Source organism: Cygnus atratus, chromosome 2, assembly GCF_013377495.2.
Source record: "Cygnus atratus isolate AKBS03 ecotype Queensland, Australia chromosome 2, CAtr_DNAZoo_HiC_assembly, whole genome shotgun sequence".
NCBI lineage: Eukaryota > Metazoa > Chordata > Aves > Anseriformes > Anatidae > Cygnus > Cygnus atratus.
Genome location: NC_066363.1, coordinates 69,747,672 through 69,762,374, shown reverse-complemented (window position 1 = coordinate 69,762,374; position 14,703 = coordinate 69,747,672). Strand labels below are relative to the sequence as shown.

The 14,703-nt window shown below is 42.0% G+C and overlaps 1 protein-coding gene across 2 annotated transcripts in view; it reads left to right on the top strand.

Moving 5' to 3' along the window:
• Positions 1-7,986, top strand: part of DSP (desmoplakin) — a 40,443-nt gene extending 32,457 nt beyond the window's left edge. For both annotated transcript variants that reach the window (XM_035560343.2, XM_035560344.2), the window contains exons 23-24: positions 190-2,481; positions 4,010-7,986. In XM_035560343.2, the coding sequence (XP_035416236.1) occupies positions 190-2,481; positions 4,010-7,204 (5,487 nt within the window). In that variant the 3' untranslated portion in view covers positions 7,205-7,986. The remainder of the gene's footprint in view (positions 1-189; positions 2,482-4,009) is intronic.
• Positions 7,987-14,703: the final 6,717 nt, after the last annotated feature.

Genomic DNA, 14,703 nt, shown 5'->3' with positions numbered 1-14,703 from the left:
GATGACTTTAAGTAAAAAAAGACTTCGAGCTCTTACTGAAGCAAAGAAAAAACATCTTTAGACATATCTTGTAAGTTGTCAGATTTGTGACTATATATTGTATTGCTTTTGATAACTTTGAAACAGTTGTCACATGTCTGTGTTTTTTTTTTCCTCTCCCCCCCTTCTTTTTCTGTTATCGTTTTGCAGATGAAAGCCACCAAAATTGAACTCCTGGAGGAAGAACTCAGACTTGCCAGGGATTCGAATTCAGAGACAAACAACAAACATAAATTCCTGGAACAAAATCTACAGAAGTACCAGATGGACATTTCTCAGCTCAAAGCAAAGCTGATGAGTTTGGAGGAGATGAAAAGGCAGGCTGAAATGGATGGAAATTCTGCTAAACAAAACCTGGACAAATGCTATGCTCAAATAAAGGATCTAAATGACAGAATAACCAGGTTGACTTATGAGACTGAAGATGAGAAAAGGAAAAGGAAGTTGCTGGAGGACAGATATGAGCAGCAGAAGAATGACTATGACCAGCTGCAGAAAACAAGACAAAATGAGAAAGACAGCCTTGGTTGGCAAAAATTAGAGTCTGAGAAGGTCATCAAGGAGAAGGAGTACGAGATAGAAAGATTAAGGGTTCTTCTTCAGGATGAAGGCACACGGAAGAGGGAATATGAAAATGAGCTGGCTAAGGTAAGGAACCAGTTTAGCGAGGAGATGAGTAATTTAAAGAACAAGTATGAAACTGAAATTAATATTAAGAAGACTACAATCCAGCAGATAGCTGCACAGAAAGATGATGATGCAAAAGGTCTCAGAGCCCAGGTTGACAGACTGACAAGAGAAAACAGAGACCTTAAGGATGAGATTGTGAGGCTGAATGATGCCATTCTGCAAACCACAGATCAGCGGAGGAGAGCAGAGGAAGATGCTCTTCAGCACAAGGCTTGCAGTTCTGAGGTGTCACAGCAAAAGCACCAGTTAGAGCTGGAGCTGAAACAAATCATTCAGCTTCGTGGTGAAGACAACTCAAGGTACAAGCAGGCTCTTGAAGAGGCTGCCTCTACTATTCAGGATAAAACTAAGGAGCTGGAAAGGCTAAAGGTTCAGCTTCAGGAAGAGGCTAAAAGCCGATGGGAACTTGAAAATGAATTGGCTAAGGTAAGGAACAGTTATGATGAGGAAATAATTAGCTTAAAGAACAAATATGAAACTGAGATTAATATCACAAAGACCACAATTCACCAGGTCACCATGCAAAAGGAAGAGGACACTAATAATTATAGAGCACAGCTTGATAATGCCATGAGAGAAAATAGGAATTTGTGTGAGGAAATTAGGAGACTGAAGAATACAATAAGTCAAACAACAGATAATCTACGGAAAATAGAAGAGAATGCTCAGCAACAGAAGGCAGCTGGCTCAGAGCTTTCTCAGAAGAAACAGCAGCTGGAGATTGAGCTAAAGCAAGTTATTCAAAGGCACTCTGATGAAAGCATGCGATACAAACAGTCTCTTGATGATGCTTCTAAGACCATTAAAGAGAGAAACAAAGAGATCGAAAGGCTAAGAAAGTTGTTGGATGTAGAAACAAGTCAAAGAAAAGAAATAGAGGATGAGAACAGTCAGTTAAAAAGAGTCCAGTTTGACCTGCAGAAAGCAAACACGAGTGCTACTGAGACAATTAACAAGCTGAGGATCCAAGAGCAGGAACTGGCCAGATTGAAAATTGACTATGAAAGAGTTTCGCAGGAGAAAAAAGGCAGGGATCAAGAAAGTGCAAAGTTCCAAAGCACTGTAAAAGACTTGCAGATCCAGAAACATAAGCTGGAAGAGGAACTTTGCAGGCAGAATAAAAGTGTAATGGAAGAGACAGCCAGGAGGAAGAAACTGGAAGAGGAAATAGAAAGCATGAGGAGATCTCTGAGGGAGCAATCAGTTAAAATAACTAATCTCACACAGCAGATAGAGGAAGTGTCTATTGTAAAGAAGAGGAATGAAGATGACCTTAGACACCAAAGAGAAGTATTAGATGGTCATGTGAGAGAGAAGCAGAGATACATGGAGGAGATAAGAAAATACACATCTGATATTGAGACTTTACGCCGTCAGTTGGTCCAAGAACAGGAGCAATTAAAGCAGGCTCACCTACGATATGAGCACTTACAGAAAACCTCTGAGGAGAAGAGCAAAAACTTGAATGAGTGCAAAATAGAAATTGAAAGGCTTCAGTCTCTCACTGAGAACCTAACCAAGGAACACTTGTTACTGGAAGAAGAGCTGCGAAATGTTAGATTGGAGTATGATGATCTCAGAATGGTCAGAAGTGAAGTTGATGAGAAAAATACTACCATTGCTGAACTAAAGAATCAGCTTCAGACAAGCAGCAAGCAAACCCTGGAACTTCAGGGCTTGATTAATGATTTACAGAAAGAAAGGGAAAAATTGAGACAGGAAATTGAAAAATTCCAAAAGCAGGCTCTAGAGGTATTCACACATATTTTGATCCCAGCTTTACTATCTCTCAGATGTATAATTAATTGCAATGTCCATTTGAACCAACTTACTTCACCCCTTACTGTTTGAGTTCACTGTACTTGTGACTAATATCCCTTTTATGGCCCCTCTCCTTGTTAATTTAAAAAAAAAAAATAGCAGGATTTGGCCACTCTCTTAGCCTCTTTACTCCCTGGGAACTGTGATAGGAAACTGTAAACTATCTCTGTCAATCTAGTTGGGCCTTGCCTTTAGCTTGAAGGAAACCCTAGGTCTGTACCCTAGTCTCCAGCAAACCATCCTATGGGAAAATGAGAATAGATGGAGTACCACTGTGCTTTGGCTGTGTGCTTCCCAGAGCTGTTTTGGCCAGCTCCATTTGGATGTGTTAAAGCCATCCTCTGAGGCTGACATAAATTGTATCATAAAGTAAACCACAACAAACAAGCTGTCACAGTGCTGCTTAGCTGTGTAAAGTGTTGACTAAATGGAAGAATGAAAGGTGGTGTAGTCAGCTGTACCTAAAATACTTAAAACCTAAATTTCATTAACTGTTGGGACTTCAGTTCCTAAGTCACTAATGGCACTTGTAAATTTCACTATTGGCCCTTATTCCTTAGGCTTGAGGTGACAGTATAGATAGGTTAAAAAAAAACACATTTTTTTGTTCTTTTACTCTTCTGCCTTGTTCAAAGAGCTACTGTTTAAATATACAAAAGAACTTGTGAAAATATTTCTTTACTTTTTTCTGTACTTTCCCTCCATACTTTCTCTCATCTCAGTTCTCAGCTATTTCCTTTACTAAGTTTTTATTTTCTTTATTTTTATAATCTTAATACTGATTAAAAATATTAATATGTAGCATTATCTGACATGTATACATATATATGCATGTGTTACATATTATGTAAACTTGCATTCCATTTAATATGGACTGCATTTGAATGTGCATGTGCATACGTGCCTGTAGGTGTTTGTGTATATGTGTGTGTATATATATACATATATGAAGAACTAAAGGGAATTAAAGTGTAAAGGGACACAAGTAAAATTGTTTGGAGTAACGTGAAACTAATAGTAAAGGAAAAAGTGAGTCATATATTTCCTTTTTATCCACTTATGGCCAGTCCTTAGCTGATGTAAATTCACCCAGGTTAGTAGAACTATGCCAGTGTACACCTACTGGTCATCAGACTCTTACTGAATCTTGAATGCTCTGTGCATATGTAGGTGCAGTATGAGAAGTACTAAAAAGCAATGAAGAACTAACTAATTCAGCAGAAAATGTTGACTAAGAGTAACAGAATGGAGTCTCTGGTACTAGAGACACTGTCAGTGAAGGGACAGATGTACCTTCAGTGGTTCATCTGTGTGTCCATGGCCTTGGGTAAGGCACTGCAGTGACTAGAACATTTTCCAGTGGCAGATTGCTGCAGGTTAAATGACAGGCTGAAGAGCATTGTAAGTAGAGAACATAACTCTAACCATCCTCTCTTCGTTTATTTCTTTAAAATTTTAGGCTTCCAATAGGATTCAAGAATCCAAAAATCAGTATAGTCACATTATGCAAGAAAGAGAAACCTTGCTGATAAAAATGAGTGCTTTGGAGCAAGACAAAGCCAGGCTGCAGAGATTAGAAGAGGAGCTGAACCGTTTGAAAGTTAGCCTGGAATCAGAGTCTCGTTTGAAGCAACGCCTGGAAAGTGAGAAACAACAAATCCTGAATGACCTCAATCAGTGGAAGAGCCAGCACTCCCGGACAGAGGAATCCATAAGGAAGATCCAGTGTGAGAGAGAGAAGAGCGAGAGGGAGAAGAACACCCTGAGGACTGAGATTGAAAGGCTGCAGATGGAGATTAAACGGATTGAGGAGAGATACCGATGCAGACTGGAAGAGACTGCTGTCAAAAACCAGTCAGAGTTGGAGTCTGAGCGTCTCAGGCTGCAAAGAGAGATTGAGAAACTTAAGCAACGCCCGTATGGGTCTCACAGGTCTACGCAGACTGAGGAAGACTTCTGTATTGATGCCTCCAAGTTGCTGTTCAGTGGGCTGCGGAAGAAGATTACGGCAATGCAGCTGTATGAGTGTCAAATTATAGACAAAGTCACATTGGATAAACTGCTGAAGGGGCAGAGGTCAGTGGAAGAGGTTGCTGCTGACATTGAACCCTATCTCAAAGGGGCAGGTGCTATTGCAGGAGTGTCTGTTTTGCCCAGACAGAAGTACTCCTTTGTTGAGGCCAAACGGAACCAGCTGCTTACAGCAGAAAACGCAGTTCTGCTCTTGGAAGCCCAGGCAGCAACAGGAGGTGTGATAGACCCACACCGCAATGAGGTATTAACTGTGGACAGTGCTATTGCCAGGGATCTGATTGATTTTGATGACAGAGAACAAATTTACACAGCAGAAAAGGCTATTACAGGATTTAAAGATCCTTTCTCGGGCAAAACTGTGCCACTATCTGAAGCCATCAAGAAAAACTTAGTTGACAGAGAAACTGGGATTCGTCTGCTTGAAGCCCAGCTGGCTGTAGGAGGGGTTGTTGATCCTGTCAACAGTGTTTTCCTACCCAAAGATATAGCTTTATCTCGTGGGTTGATTGACAAAGACCTGTACAGGATTCTGAACAACTGCCAAAGCGCTACAAAGAACTTCATTGATCCCACCACCAAAAAGGCAGTCACTTACATGCAGCTGAAAGAAAAATGCAGGATTGAGCCACATACTGGCTTGCTCCTCCTCCCAGTGCAGAAGAGAAGTATGTCTTTCCAAGGGATCAGGCAGCCTGTCTCAGCAGATGCATTGCTTGAGGCTGGAATTATTAAGGAGTCAACAAGGAATGACTTGGAAAGAGGTGCAATTACAGTGGAAGAAGTGAGTGAGAGAATTATTGATTTCCTTCAGGGCTCTAGTTGTATTGCAGGCATCTACAATGAGGCTACTAAAGAGAAACTTGGCATTTACCAGGCTATGAAAATAGGCTTGGTTAGACCAGGGACAGCCCTTGAACTCCTGGAAGCCCAGGCAGCCACAGGGTTCATAGTGGATCCTGTCAGCAATGTGAGGCTGCCTGTTGAAGAAGCTTATAAAAGAGGTCTTATTGGAATTGAATTTAAAGAGAAACTTCTCTCTGCTGAAAGAGCTGTCACTGGGTACAAAGACCCAGAAACTGGAAACATCATTTCTCTGTTTCAAGCAATGAACAAAGAGCTCATAGAGAGAGGCCATGGCATTCGTTTGCTGGAGGCCCAGATTGCTACTGGTGGAATCATTGACCCCAAAGAAAGCTACCGCTTGCCAGTAGAGACGGCCTACAAGCGTGGCTACTTCAATGAGGAGCTCAACCAGATCCTCAGTGATCCAAGTGATGACACCAAAGGGTTTTTCGATCCCAATACAGAAGAGAACTTGACCTACTTGCAGCTGAAAGAAAGATGTATAAAGGATGAAGCAACAGGTCTCTGCCTTCTACCCTTGAGAGAAAAGAAGAAGGTGGTGCACACCTCACAGAAGAACACCCTTAGGAAGCGCCGGGTTGTCATTGTAGATCCAGAAACAAACAGGGAAATGTCAGTGCAGGAGGCGTACAGCAAAGGCCTCATAGATTATGACACCTATACAGAGCTAGCTGAACAGGAGTGTGAGTGGGAAGAAATAACTATTACAGGATCAGATGGTAGCAGTAGAGTAGTCCTTGTTGACAGGAAAACAGGTAGCCAGTATGATATACAAGATGCTATTGATAAAGGTCTGGTGGAGAGGAAGTTTTTTGACCAGTACCGTTCTGGCAGTTTAAGCCTGACACAGTTTGCAGACATGATTTCCTGCCGTAATGGCACTGATGAGGTGTTTCGGCATGAGTCAGTGACTCGGTCTCCCACAGTGCTGAGTGTCAGGAGTTCTTCCTCGATGATAAGGAGTGGTTCATTCTCAGAGACCATGGAGGAGTGCAGTCCCATTGCAGCCATATTTGACACCGAAAACTTGGAGAAAATCTCCATTTCAGAAGCTATACAGCGGGGCATTGTGGACAGCATCACTGGACAACGGTTGCTTGAAGCCCAGGCCTGCACTGGGGGCATAATATGCCCTACCACAGGCCAGAGGCTTTCCCTTCAGGAAGCTGCCAATCAAGGTATCGTTGATCAGGATATGGCCACACGGCTCAAACCAGCGCAGAAGGCCTTCCTAGGGTTTGAAGGCATAAAGGGTGGACGCAAGAGGATGTCAGCAGCTGAAGCGGTGAAGGAAAAATGGTTGCCTTATGAGGCTGGGCAGCGGTTCCTTGAATTCCAGTACCTCACTGGAGGTCTTGTGGACCCAGAAGTACGTGGAAGAATAAGCACTGAAGAAGCCATTAGGAATGGATTGATTGATGGTCGTGCTGCCCAGAAGTTGCAAGACACAAACAGCTATCCCAAAATTCTGACCTGCCCCAAGACCAAGCTGAAAATATCCTACAAAGATGCAATGAGTCGTTCAATGGTGGAAGACATCACTGGTCTTAAACTCTTGGAAGCAGCCTCTGTTTCATCTAAAGGTATATCCAGTCCCTACAATGTCTCCTCAGCACCTGGCTCTCGCTCTGGCTCTCGCTCTGGCTCACGTTCAGGCTCACGCAGCGGGTCTAGGAGGGGAAGTTTTGATGCATCGGCAACCTCTTCTTATTCTTACTCATACTCAACCTTCAGCAGTGGGTCTGTTGGGCGCTAGTAAATGAGGCAATGTGTCTGCATTTTAATATCATCTAGATTAATCTATATCCCCTTTCCTAGAGCAACAACAACAGAAGAACCCAAAGCAATATGGTTTGGTGGTCCTATTGTTACTTGCCCAAGCAAAATCATGTTGCTGAAACAAAAGAAATAAAGACATGGCCAAAACAAACTTTTAAGTCTTTCCTGGGTGTGTTCAACTTTTCTTCTGAAAAAGCTGTAAAATGCTTGAATGCAGATTTCTGGAGTACAGATTACGGAAATGCAGAAAGTCTTATTTGTGAATTTGGGCTTTCAGTTGCCATTTCCTTCTAGTGTTTGGATTTTTAATGGGTCTCTGTATATTTTAAATACTCTATCATTTGCCTTCTGTTAACTGCAACTGGCAACCCATAAGCTGATAACTGAGGTTTTAAAGTCTTGAAGTTTTTTTTTTTTTTTTTTTCCCTCAACATAGGCCTTTCTCAATTTCCTATTGTGAAGAAAAAATACTAACAATATGGACAGAAAATACCTTTAATACTGCTGTAGAATCTATACCATAACTTGAAAGGCTCTGTCTTCCACATGTTCTACTTCTGTATGTTTGGCTAGCCATTTTCTTAAGCATAACTTGGGCTATTTCTTAAGCATAAAGGGCTATTATTAGGCTGGGGTTTTGGTTTACTGTTACCTCTGTTTTCTACTGTTTTGCTTGATTTCCATGTAACAACAAAGAATATAAATCTAACTGCACCAAGTCAGCTATTCTGGGCAATAAACGTTTGAAGTTGTAAAGTATTTGTTGTGTGCTTATTAAATTTAGCTTATGGATATTCTTAGAGGTAAGAATTAAAGAAAGAACCATTAAAAAAGCAGTAAATCCTAGCTTTGTCATAAAAATAGTGTATAGGCACTTTGTTTTTCATGATCCATAATTTTTGATGAGTGTAGACTTCTGATTCTGTATTTCAGTAGGAAAATTAAGATAGCACCAATAATGGAAACTATGTCCTTGAAGCAGAAAGCCAGTTTCCACAGCTGATTATAGGCTTGATGATGACCAGAATCATATTTCTTCTGCTCATGATCCAGCCCATTGTCTGCAGCTGTGAGAGACTGTGTGTCAGGTTCTCCCATGTTCACCATGCAATTTTGGACAATGAGCAGAACAAAGATAAAGTGACAGGGCTTAACCAAGCAGCGTGGTGGGATAGGAGGATCTTTCAAAACCTGAATGGTCACCTCCTGTAATACCACCCTGAAAGCCTAGGTTGAGAAAAGGACAAGAAGATATTGTTCACACAATGGCTTGCTGTTGCCTGTTGTGCACTGGCTGCCTGCTGCCTCCTTTTACCTGAGATTTTTGTCTGAGCTAAGAAAGAAGAGCACAGGATTAGAGGACACAAGTGTGGTCTGAAACTGCCTTTTTTTTTTTTTTTTTTTCTTGTCATGACCGTTCCTCAGCCCATAGCAGAAAATGTTCCGTATAGGTTGAGACTGTCCTGTCCTCTCCCATTCACAGTACAGTGCAGGTTCCTCGGGGTAGGCATTGTGTACTTACCTGTGTGATCACTTTAAAGAATTTAGGATGGTTTTAGACAACTGCTGCTACAGAGCTTTATTTGTAGGAGCTTTACTTGTCTGTGAATGTTATCAGTTGCTACAGATAAAAAGAGGGAATTGACAGGCAGGAATGCTAATCACTTAATGATGCTGCCTGTTTTTTGCAGCATGTTCCCTTTCTGGGGTGAGGAATAGATGGGGTTATGGTAATTTTGTTTCCAGCTGAAGTGAAGCTCCTAACCTGGAAAGCATTTCCAATGTTTTCTGAAGATCGGAACAGTGTCTAAACACTCTCCTGTATGTAAAGTACCCCCTGTTGCTGGACTAAGAAACTAAATGGCCTATTACAAATCAGTAGTTGGAACCTCCAAAGAAAGTAGGTGAGAAAGTACAACCTGTCTCCTAGGAACTTCCACAGATTTGGGAGGGGTTTATGTCTACATCTGAAGTCTGTTAGATGTACTGCAGGGGAAGATCCAGTTCTTGAATGGCTTTCTGACCGTTAAGGAGAAACAGCTTTTTTTTTAAAGAAAACCTTAATCACAAGCTCTTGCCACAGTTTTGAATAGCTAGGAGCTTCTTGGGCTCTACAGTAAAGATAAAACTGTTCATTACTGAAGAAAAGTCTGTTGTTGGGCGCATGCACCTCTGTGGTTTGCATGGACAGTGGAATCCTGCGTGCTCTTTGTGGCACAGCCACCAGGACTGTGCTTACGCTTCACACAAGGACATTCCTGGCATCTCTGGTGGGTTGTTTAAAGCTGTCTGTGCGTATTATATCTCTTACTGCTAAATCAACCTTTTATCCTATGGATCGACACTTGTTGTGGTGGCCTAAATATAAGTTCATCTCCTAGAAATTATGATGATTGTGCTTTCTTCTCACATACACTCCAGCAGCAGACACTAGTGCAACATTGCACAGTGGTGGCCTCCTTTGACCACAGGTGTTTGGTGCAGGACATAAAGAGGCCTGAGTAGCAGCTGAGCCAGCACAGGCAGCAGGTGGGGCAGGAAACTGGAAACTCAGTGGTGCTAATAAAAAAAAATGGAGACTTCTCTGTAGTAAAAAAGGGAGAGAGGCATGGTAGGTGATCGCACCAAGAGGGGCAGGGTGTTGTAGGGCTGAGGACAGTAGGTTTTTGCAGCACTGCCTGTTGTTTGTGAGATGGGAGAGCAGTACCTGGGATCTGAGGAGTAGGCAGGCTGTGTTTTGTCGTGGAGTGGTGGTGTGGGGATGCAGAGATGAGTGTGGGGATTTAGGGAAGGGTGCTCATAGGCTCTGCACCTCTCTTGCAGTAAAGACAAAATGAATTTTGTTCATTCACTTTAAAAGATGACTGGCAACTTTAAATTTTCATCTCTGCTGCTGAGACAATTCCTTAATATTAAAAAGCCAGGGTAGACTTGTTGGCCCAGCCTGTGGCTGCAAGCGTTTCCCTGTACAGGGAGGCATGCTGGGCTAGGTGTGTTCATTAGCAGCCTTGTGGGTCAGAGTCAATATTCCAGATTTGCACCTCCTGCTTCCTCCCTGCACCTGGGGGGTAGGTGATGCTAACCCTGTTCAATGGGAAATGAGTGCCATGCGTGCTGACTCGGCTGCAATGGCTGGGAACGGTTCAGTTATTAGCAGGGTCAGCTCCTTAGAGAACTGGGCTATGCTCTGAACAGGATTGGAATTTATTTCTAAGGGTTTCATTGATGGAGTTAGTTGCCTTGATGTTGTGCATTTGCTGTCCTCCTGCCTGAGGCAGTGGTCTGGGAAAAGGCTGCTGCATAGGACCATACGGTTTGCACAATGCAGCAGTGCTGGAGACAGAGTTTTCTGTCTTCTGCTGGTTGGTAATGCACAAATGGCCCAGTTGATTAATAGTGTATCCTTGTGAATATGAAAGATGGATGGGGAATATTTACAGAATAACAAATATGTGACAATGTTAAATTATGCAGTGTGGTGGTTTTTTTTGTTGTTTTTTTTTTTTTTTGGGGGGGGGGGTTAATTTCAAATTTCTACATATTTTTATAATATAAATCTGGAATAGTTACTTTGATGTTTATGTGCAACTAGGCTGTTCTGAGATGAGCAGGATTTACTTGTAATATGTAACTGTCTCAGAATAATGTTATACATGGAAATTTTATTTTTACTTTTACATGGCCAAATAACTTGAGAACAACTCCTAGGTCCCTCAAGGCAGGTTGTACATAGGCTCTCTGCCACCTTTCTGACCTGTGTCAGCTAGCCTGGTGTTTAACAATTATATACCTGTGATTTTTTTTTTCCTCCTCACAGTAGCAACAAATGCACAGTTTGTACCTATATAACTGCATCATATAATAAAGACAGCAATATTTGGGGTTCCGTTCATAATGTTTTGGAGACAATTTCAGCTTTAGTAGTTTATAAGCAATTTATTTTATGGCAGAGGTAGTCTGGTGGGAAGCTCTGTGAGGGCATCTCTGCAGGGGTGGGGACTCCACCACTTCCCTTGTCTGCCTGTTCCAATGCCTGATCACTCTCTCTGGACAGAAATTCTTCTTTATATCCCATCTAAACCTCCAATGCTGCAACCTGAGACTGCTTCCTCTCATCCTATGGCTTGTCACCTGAGAACAAAGACTGACACCCTCCTTCACTGCAGCCTCCTTTCAGGTAATTGTAGAGAGCAATGAGGTCTCCCCTCAGCCTCCTCTTCTCCAGACTAAACAACCCCGGTTCCCTCAGTCACTCCTCATAGGTCATCTCTTCTAGTCCTTTCACCAGTTTCACCGATCTCTGCACACACTTGAGCAATTCGATGTCCTTATAGTGAGAATTCCAAAACTGAACACAGTACTCGAGGTGTGGCCTCGCCAGTGCCGCATATGAGAGGACAATCACCTCCCTGGTCCTGCTGGCCACACTGCTTCTGGTGCAGGCCAGGATGCCGTTGGTCTTCTTGGCCACTTGAGCACACCAAGCACACACGCTGGCTCATGTTCAGTCGGCTGTCAACCAGCAGCCCCAGGTCCTTTTCTGTTGGGCAACTTTCCAGTCACTCTTCTGTGATTCTGTACCTCTGCATGGGGTTGTTACGACCCAAGTGCAAGATCTGGCACTTAGCCTTGTTGAATGTCATGCAATTGGTCTTGGCCCATCCAAGCCTACCCAATCCAGCTTATCCGGATCTCTTTGCAAACCTTTCTATCCCACTGGAGAAAGCCATTCAGGAGCTGCTGTTGCTGAATACAGTTGAGTATCTGACTACAAGTAAACCCTTTACTGTATGAAAAGACTTCCTGTTCCTATGAAGCTGCATTTAATGTTTAATGGCTGAATAAATGGTAAATAGAGGATAAAATTGTTCAATGGAACTTGGCTGTCATTCAACATGCACCTTACCTCCAAGATCTTGGTATCCACCTAAGCCAACTGTGCAACGCTGCTTTGTGAACTAACTGTAGGGACTTTGGGGTTGCTACCTTGTTTCCCAGCTGCTCCCTTCACTCCAGGAAATCCAGTGTGTCCTCTGGGGCCAGACTCATCATTAAGTCCAGACAGACCAGTTTTTCCCTTTTTTAAATGTTGCAGACTTTTTTTATTTTTATTTTTTTTAAATTACACTAAGAGTAGTGTATTTGTTTTCATAGGGTGGAGAAAAAAAAAAAAGGCAAAACCAAGTCCTGGAAATGTTTTACAAACAACCAAGGATAGAACTGGGATAGTGCTTGGTTTCTTAGCTGAGCTAAGGAGTTTGAAGAGAGAATCAAATGTTTCGTTTTCAGATAACTATGTTTACTCATAAAATTTTAAAAATAAAGCTCAATTTTAAAATGTTGCTATAAACTTTCTTATTTAGGAAATATCAGGAAAAATCTTTGAACATGTCTAGCTGGCTTCTTTTTTCTTCTTAATTTGTAAAATTGGTCATGGAATTTAGAACACATTTCAAAATAGTTGTAATTCATCTGAAGCTGTTTGTTTTTCTGGCAAATAATTTGACATGGGGTGGAAAGAGGAGTGAGGAAATGCACTTAACTATAACTTAGGAACATTAGAGCTTCCATTTCTTTCAGGCTGATATTGAAGCTTCCAGATTCATTAAGGACTATGTTATATCCATTGTGTACATCCTGTCTGGAGAAACTCAGACGAATAACTATCTTGGATAATGCATTGTTTCTTATCCCTCACCTCTGGCTTCAAATAGCCATTCTGGGATAGATGCCTAGCCCTGCCCTCTGGATACTGTGCTCTACTTGGCTGCAAGCTCATTGCAGGGGATGTTGAAGACAAGGTGCAAACTCTTCTCCAGTGGTTTCCAGCTCCTCTTACTGGTGGCTCTACAAGGTGCTATGTGTAAGCTCCAGTCAAGGATTCAATATCTAGTACCGTAAGCAGCAAGTAAACTGGATGGTTACCTGCTGTGTGTGATCAAGAAGTAATATTTGCTATGTTATGCTGTAGTAGCCCATGATATTTTTGTGGGATGTCATCATCTGGGAGAAATGGGTTCTGATTAAACCAGTCATTTTGGGTGAACATCAAGCATCATAGTTGCTTGGCTCTAGCTGCATTTGGATGAGACTATTGCATGACTGTTATTCATGTAGTCTTTTGCAGTGCATTTTTTGGGGGTACAATTGCAGACAAGTACAGCTGTTCTGTGATTGCTACCACCACCCTACAGATCTAGAAAAAAGGAAGGGGGAAGACAAGTGTGGATCCCCAAGAGAAACAGCTTGAGATCTCATAGCTGAGATCCAAAAGTTTCTGAGCTATAATTAAATAATAATGATCTAAAATTTTCTGAGCTATAAAAATTTCCTTGCTCCCTCTCGAGCCCTGGGAGTTTACTGCTTCCTCTTCCTACGCCAGTAGACTGAGGGACAGCCATTTGGCTCTGAATGTAGTGGGAACAAGTGGTTTCCCTTTCTAACTTCAGCTGGACAAAAGCCATAGTACTGGGTGACTGCTGTCACACTCTGAGAGCTGTGGCATGCACACCTGCAAGATGCTTTTCCTAAGGAGGGAGGCATAGCGAGCACACAAAGCTAGAGAACCTTTTTTTTTTTTTTTTTTTTTTTAAACAAACATACAAACAAAAACACCCACAAAACTCTTGCTGTTTGTAGCTAATGCTGAACACGCTATGTACTGGGAGCTCCAGTTGGGACAGAGCTGTACATGAGCTCCAAAGACCCCCTTAATGGAAGTGTATTTGTCCCTGGATACAAGCTTTCTATAGCAATGACAAAGGGAATAGGACCAGAAATTCTTACTTTTTTTTTTTCTCCTCAAGTTTTTGACTCATTGAGATAAGGAATTATCTGGGGAGAAGCAAGCAACATGTACTTGTCTGCTGTCACCTCTGTCCCTGTCTTCAATCTGTCAAAGAATAATCAGAAATATTAAGTAAAAAAAATAGGAGGAGGGTGAGGAGGAGGAGGGAGAGATTTACAAGCATCAGAAATTACCAATTACTTGAATCTCATAGCATGTGGGTTCTACCAGCATCCCTGTCTCCTTTTTTAAAGGCATCATTCTAAAAGAGGGAATCCACCTCTATGTCCTGGCACAATCTCTCCATAAAGAGACATTTCCTCGTTGATTTTATATATATATATATATACAGACACACACAACGTGAGATTTTAAGCTTGGTCATGTGTGAATGTTACTTGTGCTGTGTTAGGTTTGAGACATACGGCTGCCTTCCCAATCCATCATATGCCAGGCAGGGATGTTGGAGTGTTTTCCAAGCACCCTTTCATCCCTAAATTCTCTATTGCCTGATGTTGCTTTCAAAGCCTCAGTCAGCACAAGAGAAATAAGTAAAAGCCAGATCAGCTACAATCTTAGAGCGCAACGAGTTACTGTACATCTACTACACTGTGAAAGGGGATTATTGTGTGTGCCCCTTGTCTTCCACAAATAAAAAGCAAAGTGACTTATAATCCCTCTTTCACAAC